General features: G+C 36.5%; 1 protein-coding gene across 2 annotated transcripts in view; it reads left to right on the forward strand.

Annotated features, from left to right (window-relative positions):
- The first annotated feature begins 995 nt into the window (after positions 1 to 995).
- Znf280c (zinc finger protein 280C) overlaps positions 996 to 23,162 on the forward strand; it is a 37,976-nt gene continuing 15,809 nt past the window's right edge. For both annotated transcript variants that reach the window (XM_013018101.1, XM_013018100.1), the window contains exons 1-11: positions 996 to 1,054; positions 2,614 to 2,790; positions 4,420 to 4,485; positions 4,585 to 4,721; positions 5,482 to 5,596; positions 11,399 to 11,572; positions 11,934 to 12,040; positions 15,664 to 15,881; positions 19,703 to 19,860; positions 20,613 to 20,713; positions 21,319 to 21,465. In XM_013018101.1, coding sequence (XP_012873555.1) covers positions 1,024 to 1,054; positions 2,614 to 2,790; positions 4,420 to 4,485; positions 4,585 to 4,721; positions 5,482 to 5,596; positions 11,399 to 11,572; positions 11,934 to 12,040; positions 15,664 to 15,881; positions 19,703 to 19,860; positions 20,613 to 20,713; positions 21,319 to 21,465 — 1,431 coding nt within the window. In that variant the 5' untranslated portion in view covers positions 996 to 1,023. The remainder of the gene's footprint in view (positions 1,055 to 2,613; positions 2,791 to 4,419; positions 4,486 to 4,584; positions 4,722 to 5,481; positions 5,597 to 11,398; positions 11,573 to 11,933; positions 12,041 to 15,663; positions 15,882 to 19,702; positions 19,861 to 20,612; positions 20,714 to 21,318; positions 21,466 to 23,162) is intronic.

Here is a 23,162-nt window from a genome sequence, read left to right on the forward strand (position 1 = left end):
TTCAGTGGTAGGACACTGGCCTAGATGTGTAAATCTCTGAATTTGATCCCTTGGACCACAAAACAGAAATAACTACTAGTCATAAACTTCTGAAGGACAGGACTGTTAACATTCATCTTTGATTTTCTTTCTTAGAACACAGCATATTACTTAGTGGATTAATCTATAAGACTGTTACCTAACTAGCTTTCCATTACTTTTCAGATAGAATGATTCTTCAAAAAACTGAAAAGACACATAAGCTAAAAGCTGATTTAAATATGTTTTTTCAAATGTTAATAATAGCATTTGTTTCTGAAATGTGAATAGGTCATGGTTAAAGATAAATGTGACAGCATTTCAAAATGCAAATTTCCCAAAATATTTTTATATAAGGATTCCTTTTAAAATTTGTTTGTATTTTATTCATCAGATTTCCTCAAGTAGTAAATGTGTAAAACATCCAGCATTTTATTTACTAAATTCACATTCAGGAATGAAATAAATATTGAAAACTAATTACATATATATATCAAATGTACCAAATTCAAAAGGTAAAATTTTGTATGAGAAAAAGATTACATGTAATGTAACCAAGTCCACTCTAATAATAGGTTATTCTGTGTGTGTGTGTGTGTCTGTCTGTCTGTCTGTGTGTCTGTATGTGCCAGCTTTTATTCTCTCACAGTTGGCACTCTGGTACATGACCCATACCCCCAATTCTGGATTTTGGGTAGTGAATTGTAGGTAAGAGTCTCTAGCTTCTTCAGATTGTGATCCTCTCAGCCTCCTATATATCTAGGATTATATATATGAGTCACCAGTGCTTAACCTAATAATAGATTTCTTTATATTATAAGGTGGAAAACTAAGACTTAACTTGCTATCTTGTATGGAGTTACATACTAAGTTTGGTGGAGATTCAGCTTAGACCCAAATATTTTTCAAATTTCATATTTCAGTATTTGTAGTTACTTGGAACTCCAACTAATTAATAAAATTAATTGATGTCATATGTTTGTTCTTAGGTGACACTGTAGCGTGATGGATAATAAAAACCCTAATCAACAAAAAAGTAAGTATTGCTACTATTGGAATTGACACTAGTATACATGACTTTTGTACTGATAATATTTCTTCAAGACAGGTGAGAGACAGGGATGAGTATATTTTCTTTCTCTTTTTTTGCCAGTCCTGTGGCTTCAACTCAGCATCTGAGCACTGTCCCTGAGCTAATTTTGCTCAAAAGATAGAACTCTACCACTTGATCCACAGTTCCACTTCCAGCTTTTTCTGTTTATGTGGTACTAAGGAATCACACCCAGGGCTTCATGCATGCTAGGCAAGCACTCTACAACTAAGCCACATTCCTAGCCCTGATGAATATATTTTCTTAAAAATAAAAATACTATGCCAGGTGCCAATGACTCATGCATATAATCCTAACTACTCAGGGAGCTGGGATCTGAGGATTGTGGTTCAAAGCCAGCCCAGGCAGGAAAGTCTGTGAGACTCTTTTTCTTTGTTTGTTTCTTTGTTTTTGTTTTTTTTTGTCGGTTATGTTGGCTGAACTCTGGGCCTGGGTGCTGTCCCTCAGCTATTCAGCTCAAGGCTAGTGCCCTACCATTTGAGCCACAGTGCCACTTCTGGCCTTTTCTGCTTATGTGGTGCTAAGGTATCAAACCAAGGGCCTCATGCATGCGAGGCAAGCACTCCACCAATGAGCCAACTTCCCAACCCTCTCCCTTTTTTTTTCTTCAGTCATGGGGGTTGAACTCTGGGCCTGGGCACTGTTCCTGAACTCTTCAGCTCAAGTGAGCATTCTACCACTTGAGCCACAGCACCACTTCTGGCTTTCTGGTGGTTAATTGGAAATAAGAGTCTCATAGACTTTCCAGCTCAGGCTGGCCCATTTCCTGCTCACTGTGGCCCATGAGCCACCAGTGGGCTGGGCTCTGTGAGATGCTTATCTCCAATAAACCAACAGAATAAGCCTTAAATAGAGCTGTGGTAGAGCTCTAGTCTTGAACAGAAGAGCTCAAGGACAGCATCGAGGCCCTGAATTCAAGTGCTGGTGGCTCATGCCTATAATCCTAGCTACTCAACAGGCTGAGATCTGAGGATCACAGTTTGAAACCAGCATGGCCAGGAAAGTCTGAGACTCTTAACTCCAGTTCACAAAAAAAGCTGAAAGTGGAACTATGGCTTCAGTGAAAAAGCCAAGGGAGAGTTTGTGGCCCTGACTTAAAACACCCACACCAGCACATCCACATGTAAGAGCACACATGCACGAGCGTGCACACACGTGTGCATGCACACACACACACAAAACATCCCTCTCCCTCACCCCCTCCCTTTCCTTTCCCCTTCCCCTCCCCCTGTCCTGGGTCTTGAACTCTGGGCCTGGGCACTGTCCCTGAGTTCCTTTTGCTCAAGGCTAGCACTCTATCTCTTGAGCCACTGCTTCACTGCCAGCTTTCTCTAGTGGTTAATTAGAGATGAAAGTCTCATAGACTTTCATGCCCTGTCTGGATTTGAGCCAAGATCCTCAGATCTCAGCCTCCTGAGTAGCTAGGATTACAAATGTGAGCCACTAGCACCAGTCAATATTTCACTCATTTTGAAAAACCTTAGCTAACTCGAAAATGGAAGAACTCTTCATGGAATGTGAAGAAGAAGAGCTGGAACCCTGGCAAAGGAAAATAGAAGAAACTCAGAATAAAGATGATGGTGGTGGTGGTGGTGATGATGATGATGATGATGAGCTGATCTTTGTTGGAGAGGTATCAAGTTCAAAGCCAGCCATTTCAAGTAAGCATGTATTTCAGTGATGTTTCAAAAGATGATTGTTGATTTTGAATGGAAAATCCTCTGGTTGCCTTATATACTTGATGTATTCATTCTACACTCATGAGCTAGAGATGTACTTCGTTTATTCATTCTACTTTCATGAGCTAGAGGTGAGAACCTGTCTCAAAACACCAACATCACAAGATTAAGTTGTTTCAATGAACAAGTTCCTTTCCCCCACAGACTTGTGTACTGTTGATTAACAGACATTTTCTTTCCACAATCAGCAAACAACCCTACTTCTGTATAGCCTTCTATTCTGCCTAATTATTTTGTGAGATTTAGTTCTTTTTTACTAAGAAAGAAAAAGTAGAATTCTTTTAAGTTTTTCTGGATTAATTTTGTACTTTGTACTTTAAGCAGTTTTAACCAGTTTTACTCTTTCAAGTTTCAATTTGATTCCTTAATAACTTAAAAGTTACAGGGCTTGTATGGGTATGAATGAATAATCTTGTAATGATCCAGAGTATGCTGTCAAGCTCAGATTGACTTCTAATGTAGAGTATATTTTAAACTCCTTAAGCTAATCAACTATTAAACTCAAAGTTGAATTTAGTCTGTAGTCTGGTAACCAATTTCCCATTCAGAACACAAGAGGTAATGGTACCAACAGTCATTGAAGAAATCAGGAAGAAAATAGAAAAGTTTCTAGAATCAAATGAGAAAGAATCTGAGTGTAATTTGCATTTGTCTGATGGCTAAGGATGCTGAATATTGTTTCTTATATTTATTGACCTCTTCAATTTACTTTTTCTGTTTTCATTCATTTATATGGTGTTTAATTTTTGAGTTCTTTATGTATTCTGCATAGTAATCCCCTGTAAGATTAATAGGTGGCAAAATTTAATCCCATTTTGCAGGCTATCTCTTCATTCCAGTAATGTTTTCCTTAGCTGTATAGAGCTTTTTTTGTGGGTTGTGGGGCCTGAACTCTGGGCCTGGGCTCTGTCCCTGAGCACTTCAGCTCAAGGCTAGCACTCTACCACTTGAGCCAAAGCACCACTTTGGACTTTTTCTGCTTATGTGGTGCTGAGGAATCAAACCCAGGGCCTCATGCATGCAAGGCAAGCACTCTACCACTGAGCCACATTCCCAGCCCCTTTCTTTCTTTTTTTGTGTGCCAATATCAGGCATGGCTGCTGCAGATAGTTTTTATAAGTATGACACTAGAAATGGGGGGACTATTTGGGAAGAGGACTTGTGGGAGGAGTGATTAGAGAGGGCAATGGGGGTAAATACAATCAAAGTACAGTGTGTATTTGTATGAAAATTTTATGATCATTTTTTTACACTTAGTACCAAAATAAAGACAAATATAGCAAAGAGAATAATGATACTGGATAACCAAGAAATGAATAATTCAATCAGCTTTCTCATAATGAAACCTCTGGGTATTTAAACTTGTGAATGTGGCTTGGGGATTTGGGAAGGGCTTAATTTTAAGTCATGACATACTGAGTCTATAAAATCCTGTCACCAATAAAGGCAAGAACTATATTTCTGTTGTCAATTATGTACAGATATATTTTAAAGTTTTTTCTATTAATATGTTTCATTCAAATATGAATTTTTAAATAAATATTGTTACAGCTATTTTGAACAGAGGCAACTCTAGCTCATCTTCAAGGGGAATAAAGAATGAAGCACTTGGAACAGGTATAATATTACTGTACCATTTTAATTTTAAAATGAAATATGTTTACATAATTGATTACATGTAAATACATTCAATATATCATGTAATTTTATAAACAGGAATTTCTGATACATTCAAGTCTAAAAATCAACACTATAAAGACCCACCTTCAGATCCAGTGGCTGGTTTACCTAGATTTCATCCTGAATCTAAATCTTCAGAAAGCCCACATGCTGTTCAGAATATATCTAAACCTGTAAGTATTTGTGAAATTACACAGTTAACTCAGGGACACATTGAATATTATAGTTAGAATTAAGAACTGTCATAGTTACGTACTATAATTGCCATCATAAAATGTCATCATCTATTTGTGTGTGCGCGCCCGTGTGTGCGCGCCCGTGTGCGCGCCCGTGCGTGGGTGTGTGTGTGTGTGTGTGCGTGCTTGCGTGCCAGTCCTGGGGCTTAAATTCATGGGATTGTCCCTGAGCTTTTTCGATTAAGGCTGGTGCTTTACCACTTGAGCCATGACTATATTTATTGCTTTTTGGGGAGGTGGTTAAATGGAGATTAGCCAGACCAAGATGGCTTCGAACTGTAGTCTTCTAATCTCAAACTCCTGAGTAGCTAAAATTACAGGCATGAGCCACTGCAATTGGTTGTCATCATCTTTATGATGGAGTTCAACCAGTACCAAAATAATAGCTACAGAGCATAATCTAACATGTTAATCAGTCAAATAACATGCTTAAATAGGTAGAGTATTCAAAACTGTTTTGATGTGAGTAAAAAAGTAATAATAAGTAATGAATATTACATAATTAAAATCTTTTTTGTATTTTAATTAAAATTTGTTATTTAAATAATATATAATTATTGTATATATTTTGGGGAAGCTATGTGCAAACTACATATAATGATTTAATCTATCTTTTGATAAAAGAAGAATCTTTTGACCATGAGTGTAAGCAATAAATAAATACAAAATAAAACTAAAAATAACTAATTTTTTACAGGAACTTTCAAAGAATTCATCACGAGTTGATTCGCATGGTTCTTCAATGTTTCTATTTGACTTGACCAACGATACAATACCACTGTCCCCAGGCATGCCAAAAAAGCTCTTGGAAGGTTTGATGTAGCACTTTTTCACAAAAATTATAAAAATAGACTTGATTAATGTACATATAGAATTGAATTTCTGGTTTAAGCTTTATATCTTCATTTATTTTTCATATATTGTGAGGTAGTACTAATTTCTAAATCCCTTTTGTGAGTGATTTGGTATAAAATCATACTTTGTACAATAATTTTTTCCTTTGAGTTTCTAACATTTTTAAGCTTATTCTCAGAACTACTCACAGGCTAAAAAATATTCTCAGTATACTTTCTGTAAATCAGAAAAGTACCCTGATGCTTTAAATACTTGTAAAAATTATCATTTAGCTGGACACTAGAGGTTCATGTCTGTAATTCTAGCTACTCAGGAGGCTGAGTTCTGAGGGTCATTCAAAGCCATCCTGGGCAGGAAAGTCTGTGAGACACTTACCTCCAATTAACTACCCAAAACTGGAAGTAGAGCTTTGGCTCAAAGTGCGAGAGTGCTAGCCTTGAACCAGAAACCTCAGGGATAGTGCCCAGGCCCTGAGTTCAAGCCCCAGAACAAAAAGTAATTATCAATTACTTAGAGGCTATTTGCATTATGAGATAATGCATGGTTATAGTTGCTTTCTTGAGAAACTGGTGCCTATCTGCTCAAATTAATGACAACTGGAGGCATAGCTCAAGTGGTAGAACATTTGATCCTGAGATCAAACCCCATTATCTAAAAATGCCAAATAAATGATGTAGATAGGACAAATATGATTATAGAGTGGTACAAAACAGTGATTTCCACATGGTAAATACCCAGTGTGTAATCCATAAATTAAAGGAATAGCGGGTTTTTCCAATTGTAGATTGCAGTTGTGTGCACATTTTTTTACTTTCTTCTATAACAGTAGTATTGCAATGAAGGAATTTTATCCACTTGAAAAAATTACCTGTAATGGAAGAAATTCCAGTTTCTATGTTTGATAATTTTATATATTTCATTAAAAGAATACACAAAACATTTCTGATGATGTAATTGTTAGCTAAGAAGTATGTAATTTATCTAATAAGAAAACCTATAGTAATATGAGTACCAAAAATATTTTCCCAGCCGAGTGCAGGTGGCTCATGCCTGTAATCCTGGCTACTCAGGAGGCTGATATATGAGGATCATGGTTGAAAGCCAGCTTAGACTCTTATCTCCAGTTAACCACCAGAAAACCGATGTGGCACTGTAGCTCAAGTGGTAGAGCACTAGTCTTGAGGCAAAGACCTCAGGGATAGCATCTGAACCCTAAGTTCAAGTCCCATGACTGACAAAAAATATTTTCCCATTTTGGTACTATTTAGGTTGATACCCAACTATGTAGGTAGCTAATTAAGAACCAAAGTAAATGAGGAGACAGTTACCTTAATGATTTTACAAAACTCATAGAACTAGTCTGAATTTGTCATGACAATGACGTCTACTTTCTCTTCCTGGAGATGATATACAGAGGAGTTCCTACTTTCTTTTTAATTTTTTGTACTACAGAGAGAGAGAGAGTTTTTGCCATGAATGGTAAATACTTTAAAGTTGGCTAGGAAGATCCTGATTTATTCCTCTTTTCTAAAAATTTTTATGGCCTTTATTAAATTACCTAACTCTTTTACATCTCAGTTTTCTCACATTATTAATATAGATACTGTTATTTTTCTCATATAATACATTCATTTTCCAGACATGAAACAAGCCATATGCACTTTGTGGAGGTCCACATAAGAGACATCACCACTGCATTATAATCTCTAAAGGATTTAACAAGTAATTTTTACAATGATTGTTATGAATAGTATACAGTATGTTTGAAAGTCGGTTCTTTGGACTTGACGTGCAGTTTTAGAACTTTTTCACAAAGTCCAGTTATCAAAAAATCATTTTTTCAAAGATCACTTTTGCTATATCTCATTTATAGACTAAATAACCTTGTTACTCTTGCAGTTGTCCTGAATCATAATTTTTTTCAATTGTGAAAATACATATAGAGGGGTAGCAATTACATGGGCAAGATAATGAGTACATTTCTTCTCTTTTTTTACTTTTATTATTTTTTATTTATTTTTTTAATTTTTGGGTCCAGTCGTGGGGCCTGAACTCTGGGCCTGGGCACTATCCCTCAGCTTTCAGTGGTAGGCTAGTGCTCTACCACTTAAGCCACAGCGCCACTTCTGGCTTTTTTTCTTTTTGCTTATATGGTGCTAGGGAATCGAACCCAGGGCCTCATGCATGCAAGGTAAGCGCTCTACCACGGAGCCACCTTCCCAGCCCCAATGAGTACATTTCTTATCAAGCATTGTTGCCTCCTCCTTTCTCATCCCCCCCCCAAAGTTGTAAAGTTCGATTTTCGACATAACAACTTGTACATCTCATTGTTGCAATGGGTCCACCTGTATCCCTATTTAAATAATTTGTTTTTTCCCTTCCCTTCCACAAATTATACCAACATCAAATATAGTGAAAGCAGGGGTTATACCGTGGGTGAGGGACATACAAAGCAACACAGAAATCATCTTATAAATATGTTAGAAACAATTACATGAAAGAAAAAATATTTGAATACTAACCTTGGGGTTTATTTCACCTAACATCAACTTATCTGACCTTTTCTGCTTGTCTTAGACATATACTAGTTATTACAAATAAGAGAAACCATGGGGCCTATGTTTCTTTTTCTTTTTCTTTTTTTTTTTGGTCGGTCATGGGGCTTGAACTCTGGGCCTGGGCACTGTCACTCGACTCTTCAGCTCAAGGCGAGCGCTCTACCACTTGAGCTACAGCGCCACTTCCAGTTTTCTGGTGGTTTCTTGGAGATAGGAGTCTCATGGTCTCTCCTGCCCGGGCTGGCTTTGAACTGCCATCCTCAGATCTCAGCCTCCTGAGTAGCTAGGATTATAGGCGTGAGCCACCAGTGCCTGGCTCTTTCTATGTTTTTTTTTGAGGGGGGGTTCTAATTCATTTAATTTTAACTATTTCTTTCCGTCTACTGGATTGGGGTTTATCTTGCTGTTCTTTTTCAAGGAGGCTCAGATGTCTTATTAAATTGTTGGTTTCAGTTCTCTCCAATTTGTTGATGTAGGAACTCAGAGCTATAAACTTGCCTCTGAGTACTGCCTTTGCTGTGTCCCAGAGGAGCTGGTAATTTGTGTGTTCATTTTTGTTGAATATCATGAACATTTGAATTTCCTTTCTAATCTCTTCCATGACCCACTGGTGATTCAACAGTGTGTTACAGGACTTTTACAGCCTCCATGTGTTACAAGCCTTTCTTTGGTGGTTTTTGGTGTTGAATTCTAATTTTATTCCCTTGTGGTCTGAGAGGATGAAAGGTATAACTTCAATGTTTCTGATTTTGGACGTTTGCTTTGTGACCTAAAATGTGATCTATTTTGGAAAATGTTCCATGTGCTGCTGAGAAAAACGTGTATTCTGATGCTGCTGGGTGAAATATTCGGTAGATGTCTGTTAAATCTATGCAGTTGATCTATGCAGTTGTTTAGATGTGCAGTTTCTCTGTTCAGAGTTTTTGCCAAGTTGATCTATCTAGTGGGGATAGTGGTGTGTTAAAGTCCACAACAATTAATGTCTTTGTACCTATGTGAGATTTGAGGGAAAAATAGTGTTTCTTGGATAAATTTGGGTGCTCCGTTGTTTGGCAAATAGAGATTTAGAATTGTAATATCCTCCTGAAGGAGAGATCCCTTAATTAGTATGTAGTGACCGTCTTTATCTCGTCTCACTAATTTTAATTTGAAGTCTATTTTATCTGATATAGGATTGCTACTCCTGCTCTCTGTTTATGGATTCCATGAATGCCTCTATTGATCTTTGTCTATTCCCATCCCCCTCTTGCCGTTTCTGTATTACTCTTTGATTAGCTTCCTCACGTTCATGCAATTCCTGTAGTTCTGTTTGACTGTTCTAAGCCTGCTCACGCTATTCCTGACTTTCTTTTTGTTTGTTCTCAGCCTGCCCACGCAATTCCTTTATTTCTCTTTGAGTGTTCTCAACCTGCTCAGCAATTCCCCTATCAATCTTTGAGTAGCTTCCTCATGCTCATGAGATTCCTGTATTGATCTTTGGTTTGCCTCCTCTCCCCCTATCACGCTCACACTGAGTCCTTTGCAGTTTTTCAATCTTTTCATTCACCATGTTTACCAGTAGTGATTGTAGAGCTTTATGGAAGTCTCCTCTGGATTATTCATTATCTGTTCTGTCACCTGATTATCATGAGTGGGAGTTGAGATACCTGGACTTGGCATTTTTCTTGTGCTTTTCCTGCTTGTTCTGCCCATTTGGTATGAAAGTAATACCAATTTTGTGCTAGAACACTATTTTAAGGCAAGCATCAACCAAAGTCCTGTAAGTTGCACAGTCAAAAGGCTGCAGATACAATCTAGTTCAATAGATACAATCTATTCAGCATCAAACAACTATGCATTAATGGGCTAAGAACAGCAAAGAAAAAAATCGATGGTTAGATGCCACGATATAGGTGGTAATGCCTTAACCATATGCGTGTTGTCAGGCCCAAGGGCCTCTTCCATCCTTGTCAAGAGGAGTGCTAACCTTCTCTCCTTTCATACAACACTGAATCATATAATTTATTGCCCTTTAAGGTGATGGCTTTCACCCTCATAACTTTTTAGCAAGGAAATCTCTATTCAGACAAAATTTTATAGAGAAATATAATTAACCAAACATAAAAGAAGAGATTCTGTATCTGACATGCCCATTACATTCCATCCCACTGAAAGGAACATAGTTTGAAAGGCATTAAAGTAATTCCATCCAAACTTTTCCATAAAGAGGGGGTAAGGTATTTATGATCTTTCAAAATTAGTTATTTCCACTTTACATATAGAATCAGAGAATATAAACCAGCTGTTAGGTTGTTATTTGGAAGATGAACCAACAAATTTTCTATTATGCATCTCAATTTTAAAGCATCTCATAGAATTTCTGTTTTTTTTTTTTTGGGTACGGTCGTGGGGCCTGAACTCTGGGCCTGGGCGCTGTCCCTCAGCTCTTCAGCTCAAGGCTAGCGCTCTACCACTTGAGCCACAGCCCCACTTCCGGCTTTTTTCTTTTTGCTTATGTGGTACTGAGGAATCGAACCCAGGGCCTCGTGCATGCAAGGCAAGCGCTCTACCACTGAGCCACCTTCCCAGCCCAGAATTTCTGTTTTTTTTTTAGAATAAATACTTCTGTACAAGCTTTAAATGTACTTAAATACCAAAATATAAATTTCTAGTTTACCTTGAGTATTCTTTGTGCCTTAATTTCATTTTCCCTTTTTTATTGTTATATCTATGTTTTTTCATAGCTGTTTATGTTTTTCTTTGGACAAGTAGTAAAATAACTTGCTAATAATTAACTCTGTAGATCCCAAGTTCAAACTCTAGAATGCCAAAAAAGTGAAACTATCTTTAATATTTTCTTATATAATATTTACTTTAAGAATTTTTCAAAAACAAAGGAGGAGGCTACAATGCTTGATAAGAAATGTCATTACCTTGCCCATGTAATTGTAACCCCTCTGTACAGTATTTTCACAATAAAAAAAAGAATTTTTCAAATAAATATAGTACATAGAAGCTATGTGTATAGTTTTTAACTCTTGGTTATATAAATTTTCATCTTTTTTGTTGTTTGTGTTATAGGATAATGCAATCATTTTATACTTAGTTTAGCTCCAAAATATTTTAATTTTAAATACAATACTAGTTTAATAGTAGTTTAACGTAAGCAATATTCTACTCCAAAACATTTATGTGTATCTTCTACTATTTAAATCTTTGTAGAGATGGATCAAACTTCATTTGGAGTAACACATCTCCCTGCTTCTAAAGTAAACAGTATTAATCCACCACAGCCAAAGACCAGTCAAGGTGTGTCTGAAACAAATATTTCCTTGGCATTGTCTTCAAAGAAGTTTTCTTCTGAAGCATCATCTTCCCAGATTGTGGTAACAACAGGTAAATATGAAATGTAACAGAAAAAAATATATTCGGCTGGGAAGGTGACTCAGTGGTAGAGTGCTTGCCTAGCATACATGAAGCCCTGGGTTCGATTCCTCGGTACCACATAAACAGAAAGAGCCAGAAGTGGCGTTGTGGCTCAAAGAATTAAATGCTAGCCTTGAGAAAAAGCAGCTCAGGGACAGTGCCCAGGTCCTGTGTTCAAGCCCCAGGACTGGCAAAATAAAAAAGAAGAAGAAAAAATGTGTTATTTTTGTATAAATTTTAGAAATTATGATAGATTGAAAAACTATTATTAGTGGTTGCTTAAGGTTTAAAACAGGGAATTTTACTCATGAAAGTATTTAATTCATTTTAGGTTCAAATACCTCATCTAACTCTAAAAATGGAGCTCCTTTCCGAAAATCTTGTCCAAAATGCAACATTCAGTTCAGACATTTGACTGCTTTGAGATCCCACATGAAGGTAAAACTTCTTCTCTTTCTTTTTTTTTTTTCAGTCATGAGGTTTGAACTCAGCCTGGGCACTGTCTCTGAGCTATTCTTGCTCAAGGCTGGCATTCTACCACTTTGAGCCATAGTACCACTTCTGGTTTTCTGGTGGTTAATTAGAGATAAGAGTCTCACCGGCTTTCCTGCCCAAGCTAGCTTTGAACCGTGATCCTCAGATCTCAGCCTCCTGAGTAGCTAGGGTTACAGATATGAGCTATCAGTACCTTGCTAAAACTTTTTTCCCCAAAAATTTAATATTTGAGGGTAAAGAGAGAGTGACTGCCCTGCCAATCAGGCAGATATTTAATGGAAATAGCAAGATTATATCATGGGCTGTTAGGAAATTTTGCCTTATAAATATGGTACCAAATTTTGCTACACAGAAAGCCTCAAGCAGATTTTTGCTTTTATTCTAATAAGGAACATCCCTGGATAAGCCTATTCAGTTTTTGCTTGGTTTGGAAAAATTTCATTAGAGCTGTTTATTTGCCAATACCACATACGGCTGACAGCGGACTCCAGGGGTATTTTGGTACTCATTCCTGGAAACCCTGTGCCCAACATCATTGTCAGCACATTCATCTTTGTTTGTGTAGCACATGAAATTTCTCAGATCACTAGTGATCTTGCTCACATTTTTATTCCTGAAGATAACTCATCTCTCTTGAAAAGGTTGGCATGCGTAGCTGTTTTTTTTTTGTGGACTGCTCTTCTTAGCATCCCTTCAAGAAGCAAGACATTAGGTTCCTCATATCATTAAAACAAAAAAAAAAACAAAACAAATGTTTCAGGCTTATTTTTTACTTTATATATGCCTAGAGAAGAAGACCATCTATGTACAGATCAGTCTGGGTCAATATAAACATATGTGGGAAGAAGGTATCATGTCTGTTGAACATGTGTGGTTGTACATACAGGCAATGTCCATATCCAACATGAAATACTAAGAATGCACCATATAGGCTTTCATGTAAAGCTTTTTTCTACTAGTTCTCTATTTCCGTTTTTAACTGATTTTAAGTTAACCTATGAAGGCAGGGAAATGATTACCTTTCCAGTACACCGTATGAATAATTTTATTAGCTTTGTGACACCACTGAGTGTTTTGATATATACTAAATTTGTGGTAAAAGGCTGTACCTAAACTCATTGTGGAACTTACTATTTCAGTGAAAACATTTTTACTTAAGAATGACTTACAGTATTGTTTTCTTACCATATGTGAAATAATGTAGAATGATAAACAGTATGCCTTTAATTTATATGTATTCATGTTCTGATGCTCTGTGTTTTCTGATGTGATTTTTCTCTTAACTGTAGTTTTCAGGTACATAAAAGCCTAAATTTCTGTACACTTAGTCTCTCACAGAGTTGTTCTGAGGCTCCACAACAGGGTTTTATCAGTTGGTTACGGTCATGTTTCTTTTTATAAAAAGGCCAAACATTCAACTCTTTGTTTTCCTTAATCTGTACCAGTGTAATGTCAGTTACTCTTTGGACTCGTTTGATGTTTTCTTTTTAGCCATTTTGGTATTTCCTGTGATCCTCTCCTTTGTTTGGGGGGGGGTCGGTCATGGGGCTTGATCTCTGGGCCTGGGTGCTGTCCCTCAGCTCTTTGGCTCAAGGCTAGCACTCTACCACTTGAGCTACAATGCCACTTCTGGTTTTCTGGTGGTTTATTGGAGTTAAGAGTCTCATGGCCTTTTCTGCCCGGACTGGCTTTGAACCATGATCCTCAGATCTCAGCCTTCTAAGTAGCTAGGATTACCGGCATGAGCCACTGGCACCCATTTGTTTGTTTTGTTTTTGTTTTGTCATTTGTGGGGCCTGAACTCTGGGCCTGGGCACTGTCCCTCAGCTCTTCACCTCAAGGCTAGTGCTCTACCACTTGAGCCACAGCGCCTCTTCCGGCTTTTTCTGTTTATGTGATGCTGAGGAATCAAACCCAGGGGCTCATGCTTACAAGGCAAGCACTCTACCACTGAGCCACCTTCCCAGCCCTCTCCTATTTTTAAACAATATCTATCCATCTAAGCTTGTACAGTGTAATGAAGAGTCAAGATGACTGAGAAGGATGGCCATACTAGAATTAGTGAATTTGGGCAATAAATGCATGGCTCTTTGTTCTTGTTTTTTCATAAGCTAACTGTTAGAGGTATACATTTATTTATCTGTTTTACCGATTTGATTATGATTTTTAATGTTTGAAAGGTTGTACTTTTTGCTTTTTTTTTTTTACTATGTGAGTTGAAATGTTTTTTTTTGTTCACAATATGTGAAAGTATGGAATATTTTAAATAGCAAATAAATATTCTGTGGATGCTTAAAACCTTAATATTTGAACCAGGTGCTAGTGGCTCACACCTATAACCCTAGCTACTCAGGCGATCTGAGGATCACAGTTTGAAACCAGCCTGGGCAGGAAAGTCCATGAGACTCTTATCTCTAATAAATTACCAAAAAAGCCAGAAGTGGAGCTGGGGCTCAAGTGGTAGAGTGATAGAGCACAAGTCTTGAGCAAAAGAAGCTCAGGGACAGCACCCAGGCCTTGAGTTCAGGCCCCAGGACTAGCATAATAATGTTTTTTGATATTTGAAAATGTTTTACAAAACCCTAAAACTATTAAGTATTAATTGAATGAATTTGTTGGTATGTCTAGATATTTAGATAATAAATCTTATCAAATTGGTGTTTTCATGAAGGAACTTTATATAAATTCTTATCTGTAATATTATCTTTATATAAGATTTTAAAATTCTTTCCAGTCATGAAATTTTAAAAATTAACTTAGTATACTTACTGTGGTATACATTTCAACTGCAAATGAAAGTAATATATTAATCAGAATGTTATTGACTAAGTAATGCTATTCTTCAAACTTCTAAAGTAGCCATTTTTCATTTTTTAAATTTAGTGATAATGGGCATAGTTACTTAGCCATTGTAATGCACATTGGCCACTGTCTCCTAGGACATCTCAAAGGCATCCACCACATACCTGTCTGGATCCTAGATTGCAGATGGCATTAGCTCTGAGACATGACCATCCACTAAAAAACTGTCTCCAAAGTCCCTTAAAGCAATCCATATAAGCAATAGGCTGTGTACATTACTTAGGAGGCTTCTTCATGCAGTCAAAGCACACCCTCAATTTATTTTTTATTATTATTGTAAAGGTGATGTACAAAGGGGTAACAGTTATATAAGCAAGTAATGGGTATATTTCTTTTTGATCCGTATCACCTCTTCCCTCATTTTCTCCCAGTTTTTCCCTTTAAACTCCCTCCCAGTTTATTTTTGAAGTTATTCTTTAAGATAATGCATACTGGACTGGAGGTATGGCTCAGATGGTAGGTAGCAAGCACAAAGTCCTGAATTCAAACCCTAGTCCTGCCTACAGAAAAGATAAATGCTTATTGCTGGAATTTTTTGGAATACATAGGGAAAGAAGCTAATGTTTGGTGAATATCTTTCCAGATATACTTCTAAGCACAGTTTTATATAATCTGGCCCTAATTGTAAACATGGGATTCATTTTTGTTTACTGATCTTTTTAAGAGATATAAGAAAGGCTTATTAATTTTTCTTTTTTTTTCAGCATTGTTGCCCAGATATGGTAAATAACTCCCTGGGAACTTTCAATATAGAAATTTCAAGTGCTGACAAAGATGATGCTGGTTCTGAGAAAGGAAAATTGATCATGGTAGTTAATGATTTTTATTATGGGAGACATGAAGGAACCATTGAGGAAGAACTGAAGACTTACACAAACTTTAAATGTTTCAGTTGTTTGAAAGTTCTTAAAAATAACATTAGGTATGTAAATATGTATTTATTTGAAAATTCTCATATTACAAATTGCATATTATCTTTTAATATGGATATTGTATCTAGTTTTCTTCTCCAACCTAGGTTAGCGATTTTATGCTTTCTACTTTGAAGGGATTGGTGCCTGTGGTTCACACCTGCAAACCCCAGCTATTTAGGAGGCTGAGATCTGAGGACTGCAATTTGAAGACAGCCCAAGAGGAAAAGTTCATGAGACTCCAAATTAACTATGAAAAAAGCCAAAAGTTGTGCTGTGGTTCAAGTAGTAGTGCTCTAGCCTTGAGCAACAAGTTCAGGGCAGTGCCCAGGCCCTAATTTCAAGCCCTAGGACCAGCACACATGCTAACACACAAAAGGAAGATAGGTCATTATGCTGAACATATTTTTATACTTTGACATCTTGATGTACTTAGTTGTATTTTTTCAGATACCTTTTTAAAAATATTTTTATTATCTTTAAGTACCTGTACAAAGGAGTTGCCATCCCACATAGCATTTAAGGACAAAATGTATTCTAATAGAAAATTATTTTTTTCCTATATTTATCATTGAACTAACAGTTTTGGGGAGATGTATTTTCAGTTGTTCTTTAATCTTACACTAATTAATATTATAAGAGATATAGTCTAGGGGCTGGGAAGGTGGCTCAGTGGTAGAACACTTGCCTTGCATGCTCGAGGCCCTGGGTTCGATCCTCAGCACCACATAAGAAAAAAGCCAGAAGTGGTTCTGTGGCTCAAGTGGTAGAGTGCTAGCCTTGAGCTGAAGAGCTGAGGGACAGTGTCCAGGCCCAGAGTTCAGGCCCCACGACAGACTCCCCCCCAAAAAATATATATATATAGTCTAGTATATATACTAGTCTCTAGGTTGACCTCTCCCATACTACCTCTTACATAGTGCTCAGGTTTCAGTTCATGTTTACAATTTTTAAGCATGTTAACTTGCAGAGAAAGTGATTTTGTTTTGTGCTCTTCTTTGGAAAACTTCAATTTCTATGTATTGTCTTACTTGATTTCATAATTTTATACATTTTAAAACTCTAATATAAGCCTGTAACCCTAGCTACTAAGGAGGCTAGGATCTAAGGATAATGGTGCCAAATAAGCTTGGTCAGGAAAATCAGTGAGTTTCTTCTATTTAGTTAACCACCAAGAAAAGGCCACTGTGGCTCAAACAGTATAGTGCTAGTCTTGAGGGGAAAAAAAGCTCAGCGACAGTGCCCTGGTCCTCAGTTCAAGCCCCCAGGACCCTCTTCCCATAAAAAAAGATTTAACTTCCAAATGAAATTTAAAATTATTATACATGTATATTTTTAAGTTTTAGGAACTTGTCTTTTACAGTCTTGAGTTTTATGGCATTTTACATATCTAGTCTTAAGATAGTAACAAAACAAATAATATGACATATTGATTGACATTTTTCATTTATTTTACAGCCTGACATTTATATTTATATTAAGTAACACTCTTTTTCAATACCTTATAAGATTTTTAAAGATTCTACAAATTTGAAAAAAATTTTATAGTGAATTTATATCTATTTACCATCTCAGTTCTACTATTAACATTTCACTATACAAGTTGTATATCCCTTATCCAAAATCCTTGAGAAAAATGCTTCCAATTTCAGATTTTTTTTCAGATCTTGGAATGTTCACACATATATAAAGAGATATTTTGTGGTTGGGACCCAAGTCTAAACATAAAATATATTTCCCACATACTTTATACATAGAGCCTAAAGGTAAATATTATACAATATTACTAGTGCATTTGCGTTTTGACTTGAATGTATTGCATGTGGTTAGGTGTTGAATTTTCCATCTGACACATCAAGTGGTGCAAAAAATGTTTTAGATTTGGAGCATTATTTCAGGTTTTTAGATTAGAAGTGTTCAACCTGTACTTACTTTACCATGTAGTGTTGGATACTTTTCAAAGTAAATTCCAATCATTTACCAAAATTGAAGAGATGTATTTTGGAGGTATAAAAAAAGAGATAAATGTTAAAAGCCTATATAATTATTATTTATCTAGGTTGATGGTATTATCATTCCATTTCAGTATTGTTTTCTTTAGATTTTCATAGTGAATTACTTTAAGTTGTTGATCTAATCTTAAAATTATTGTGTTGAAGCTGGAGCTCATGACTGCCATCTAGCTGCTTATGTGGCTGAGGTCTGAGGACTATGGTTTGAAGCCAAACCTGGTCCTGAAAGTCTGTGAGTCTCTTATCTCCAATAAACTCAAGAAAAAGTCAGAAGTAGAGCTGTGGCTCAAGTGGTGGCACACTAGCGTGGGGCAAAAAAAAAAAATCAGGAAACAGAGATCAGGAACAGGACAAAAATTTGTTGTTAGTTGAATAAGTTTTCTTTGAAATTTAGCCACAAGTAAACTCTTCAGACTAGGCATGCTCATTTATATGTACTCTGTTGAAGGTCTTAGTCTCTTCTCTTAAGAAGCCTTTTAGTAGCTCTGAGATAGACAGTACTACAAAAGGGAGAGTCTGCAAAAAATTTGAAGAAATACTTTCTATATTAGTCAGACTTTCTATTGCTGTGACAAATACCTGAGAGAAACAATTTAAAGTAGGAAAGACTTTTTTTTGCTAGCTTTTTTTGTCTCATTATTTCTGAGGTTTCTGTCTAGGGTCAGCTGGCTCCATTGATTTTTAGTTCTATATCAAAGCAAAAACATCATAGAAGGGGATGATAGAGGAAACCTGTTCATCTCATGGCAGCCAGGAAGCAGTGAGCAAGACAGGAAAGAACTGGGGACAAAGTATATTTTTTCAGGGTTCATCCCAGTAACCCACTTCCCCAAAGTAGGTTCTACCTCCCAATAATCATGTCATTATGAATTTATCAAGGGATTAATCCATTAATTAGGTCAGAGTCCTCAATCTATCAGCTGGCATATAAGCCCCCAACATTTGAGCCTTTGGGAGACATCTCAGATTCAAATCGTAACAGTTTATAAAAACAGAAAGCCAGGATCATTAAAGACAATGAAAGATGTGTGTAAGTATAGGCACTTACATTGTTATTACATGCATTTTGAAAGCAATATGTGTGTATGTGTATGTGTGTGTATTTTCAAGCCTTTTAAAATTTTCTTTCATGATACTATACCAACTATGGTGATAGTTTCCTTCTTCTATGTATTTTTTTGAAATGTAAATATGTGGAGGGAAAAGACTACTACTTTTTGTATTTGCCAAAAAGGAAACTACAAAAATTTTTAAAAGTTGTTTATTAAGCTACTTAGTAAAATTAAATTCTTTTTTATTTATTTTTAATTGTTTTTTGCCAGTCCTGGGGCTTGAACTCTGGGCCTGACCCTGTCCCTAAGGTCCTTTTGCTCAAGGCTAGCACTCTACCACTTGAGTCACACCACCACTTCTGGCTTTTTCTGTGATTAATTGGAGGTAAGACTCTCTCTGACTTTCCTGCCTGGGCTGGCTTCAAACCACGATCCTCAGATCTCAACCTCCTAAATATCTAAGGATTATAGGCATGAGCCATCAGTGCCCAGTTAAAATCAATTTCTTTAGTATACATACTTTTTGGTTTGAGATGGGATATTGCTATTTACCTAGGCTGGCCTCAAACTCTTCAAGTGATCCTTCTGCTTCAGATACCTAATTAACAAGGACTACAGGCAAATGCCACCATTCCCAGCACTGAGTACTTTTCTTGAGGGCTTTAATTAAGGCCATAGAGAAATTATTTTGAGTTCCCATCAATTACATTTTTTTAAACTTTAGGGTTATAAATCTGAATTTTTGCAACTGTTGACAATCATTTATAGGTTCATGAATCACATGAAACACCACTTGGAACTGGAGAAGCAGAACAATGAGAGCTGGGAAAACCACACCACCTGCCAGCACTGCTACCGGCAGTATCCCACACCCTTCCAGCTGCAATGCCACATCGAGAGTACACATACTCCCCATGAGTTTTCTAGTAAGTGACAATTTGATTGAAGGCCTGAAAATTATTGACTTTAACCACCTGATTGTAAGGGAACCAAAGGATTCTGATGGAATAATTTTAAGAAATATAACTTGTAATTTGATGGCCAAACTGAATACCAAGTTTTAACTCATACAAACTTAAAATTTATTACTAAAATTGAAACCCTTCTTGTAAATAATTCATTAGTGAAAACTTCCTTGGCATAACTATGTATTATGTGTAAGGAACTGAATTAGAATACTTGAATCCCATAGTTTCAAATGTAAAATCAGTTGCCTTGATTTACACTTTAAGATGAAAGGTTGCTGTAGGGGCAGTTAAAACAGTCTAGGAACTGTACAGAGCTTGGGTTCAAATTCTACCTCTGCTCCCTAATACAGCTATGTAAAGCATAGAAAGATTGTTACTTAATCTGTCTGTGCTTCTGTTTGCTTATTTGAAAAATTGGGGGAGGGTAGCAGTACCTCCCTCAATTGTGTTAAGAGAATTAAATAAAGTCAACAATATCCTAACTTTTTAAAGAACTCAGGACCTTACACATGCTAGACAAGTACTCTACCACTGAGTTATAACCACAGTCTCTTAAAACTGTTAGAAAGTCAACCTTGATTGAATTGTTGGAATTTCCCTTACTACTACTGCTATTACTATTATACTCTTGTTGTCTTAGAGTTGTACTGAATGCATCCTTTTCATACATACACTCTTAAAATGATGTATTATGTTTTGTCCACTTTCAGCTATTTGCAAAATCTGTGAATTGTCATTTGAAACAGAGCATATTCTTTTACAACATATGAAGGACACTCATAAACCTGGTGAAATGCCATATATTTGCCAGGTAAACACATTTTATTGTATATTTAGACATTTGTGTAGTTTTCATGTGCCATAACATAGTATTCTTTTTTTTTTAACTGGTGGCCTTGTAGGCTGTAGTTTTCCAACCCTTGTAGTAAGGAAAAAGGCAAGCATATTGGCTTATCCTCTAGGGAAGAATAGAGCTATATTAGGGAAATAGGACACGTTCTTGTAGAGACCCAAAATAAATGCTTTGGGATCAGTGTTTCCAATACTTCAAGTGACTACTGGTTCTAGGAAATAACATAAATTGCTACTGGTGTACGCTTTAAAATCTGAAAATGAAATTCCTCTGCTGTATATAGAAAGACAAGCAATACAGAATGGGAGATACCCACTTGCAAATGAAAGTCAAGGTAATGGGTAGTAGATCTGAAAAGAAGTGAGTCTATGATTTATAATATCCCTAAACATATATAACTTTTTTGTTTAAAAATTACACTTATTACTTGTAGTAATAGGACTCTTGATTGTCTATCTGGCAGAATGTTCTTCAAAATAAATGATAAATCATTACTAATTCAATATAATTATATGCAAGTTATGAAAGTTTCAAGTTAAACTAAACCTTCTTTATATTTCTAGGTTTGCCAGTTTAGGTCATCAATATTTTCTGATGTAGAAACTCATTTTCGAATAGTCCATGAAAACACTAAGAACTTGCTATGTCCGTTTTGCCTCAAAGTTAGTAAAATGGCAACTCCCTACATGAATCATTACATGAAGCATCAGGTGAGATTCAGCATTTCTTATTTGTTCATGTCATCTTATTTAAAAAAATACATATACATAGTTAGAACATTGGTTAAATTTGTTCTACACCAAAATAATAATGGTTAATTTGTAACAATTTATACTCAGTTATTTGTGAAACTGCCATTTTTACTTGCCTGCTTTCTGATGATGATGGAGCCCATAAATAGTAAATATTCTGAAAGATAGCTACAAATAGGAACCCTAGAGTACAAGGAAAGGGAAGTAACATGAAATATTTTGGCTGGATATTTTGGTGCTTAAGAGTGATAGGAATGGCAATGATTTTGCAAGCACTTCTCAAGAGCAGGGTGCTAGGTAGGTAGCAGTAATTCACATTTGTAATCCTAGCCACTCAGGAGGCTGAGATCCAGAGGATTGCAATTTGTTCCAATCCTGGGCAGAAAAATCTGTAGAACTTCATCGTCAAAATAACCTGCCAAAAACAAAGCTGGAGGAGAGCCTCAAGTAGTAGAGCTCCAGCCAAGCAAGAAAGCAAATGAGAGGCCATTAGTTCAAACCCTAGTACCAGCAAAAAAAGGAAAGCAGGAAGGAGGATGTTTGAACTGAGAACTGATGAAGTTAAAATTGAAAACTTTTTTATTTTATTTTATTTTATTTTGCCATCCCGGGGCTTGAACTCAGGGGCTGGGCACTGCCCCTGAGCTTTTATGATCAAGGCTAATGCTCTACCACTTGAACCCAAGTACCACTTTTGGCTTTTTGGTGGTTAATTGGAATTAAGTATCTCATGAACTTTCCTACCTGAGATGGCTTCAAATTGTGATCCTCAGATCTCAGCCTCCTGAGTAGCTAGTATTACAAGTGTAAGTCACCAGCACCTGGCCAAAATTGAAGACTTTATAACCCTCTGTTTTCCTCTTTCCCTTCAAGCCTTATTTCTACTTGCAACCTACTTTTAGTCATGAGAAAGCATGAATTTGTCCACAGTAATATCAGCCTTATATGAGCTGGTAACAGGAAACAGCACTGGAACTTACTTTACAAGATGTGTGAACTATGCCACAAAACTATATTTAGGTTTTAAACTTATTTCCTGCATGATTTTTACCAGATCAGCTATGTAATTTCCAGGGTGCCAAGATTAATGCTTGCATCTTTTCTTGAAGTCTGATTTTATGCTTACTGAAACAATTAGACTATCCTTTGACTGAAAACTTAGATGAAACAATGAACCTGTTCTTGAGGATGTGAAAGAACAGTACTTACCTTTGCCAAAAGTAGAAGTCAGTGAACTTATTGAATATCATTATATAGTCAAATTTTGCCTCCTTGCTCATCAGCTCATTAAAGTTTCTTATTTTTGAATGTACTGTCATACCCAGTTTACTCAGCACTGATGTTAACATGACTTTTGGATACACTCATTAGATAATCATGAAATCAGATTATAGTTGCTAATTGGAAAAACCACAAGAGCCAATTTTCTTGTATATTCAAGATCACCTCTGCTATCACTGAGGTGATACCACCATTTTTTAAAAAATCTAGGATTACCTCACACTTAAGAACCTCTGGTATGGGCTGGGAAGGTGGCTCAGTGGTAGAGCGCATGCCTTGCATGCCAGAGGCCCTGGGTTCGATTCCTCAGCACCACATAAGCAAAAAGAAAAAAGCCAGAAGTGGCGCTGTGGCTCAAGTGGTAGAGCGCTAGC

The sequence above is a fragment of the Dipodomys ordii genome, unplaced genomic scaffold (genome assembly GCF_000151885.1).
Source record: "Dipodomys ordii isolate 6190 unplaced genomic scaffold, Dord_2.0 Scaffold38, whole genome shotgun sequence".
Classification (NCBI taxonomy): domain Eukaryota; kingdom Metazoa; phylum Chordata; class Mammalia; order Rodentia; family Heteromyidae; genus Dipodomys; species Dipodomys ordii.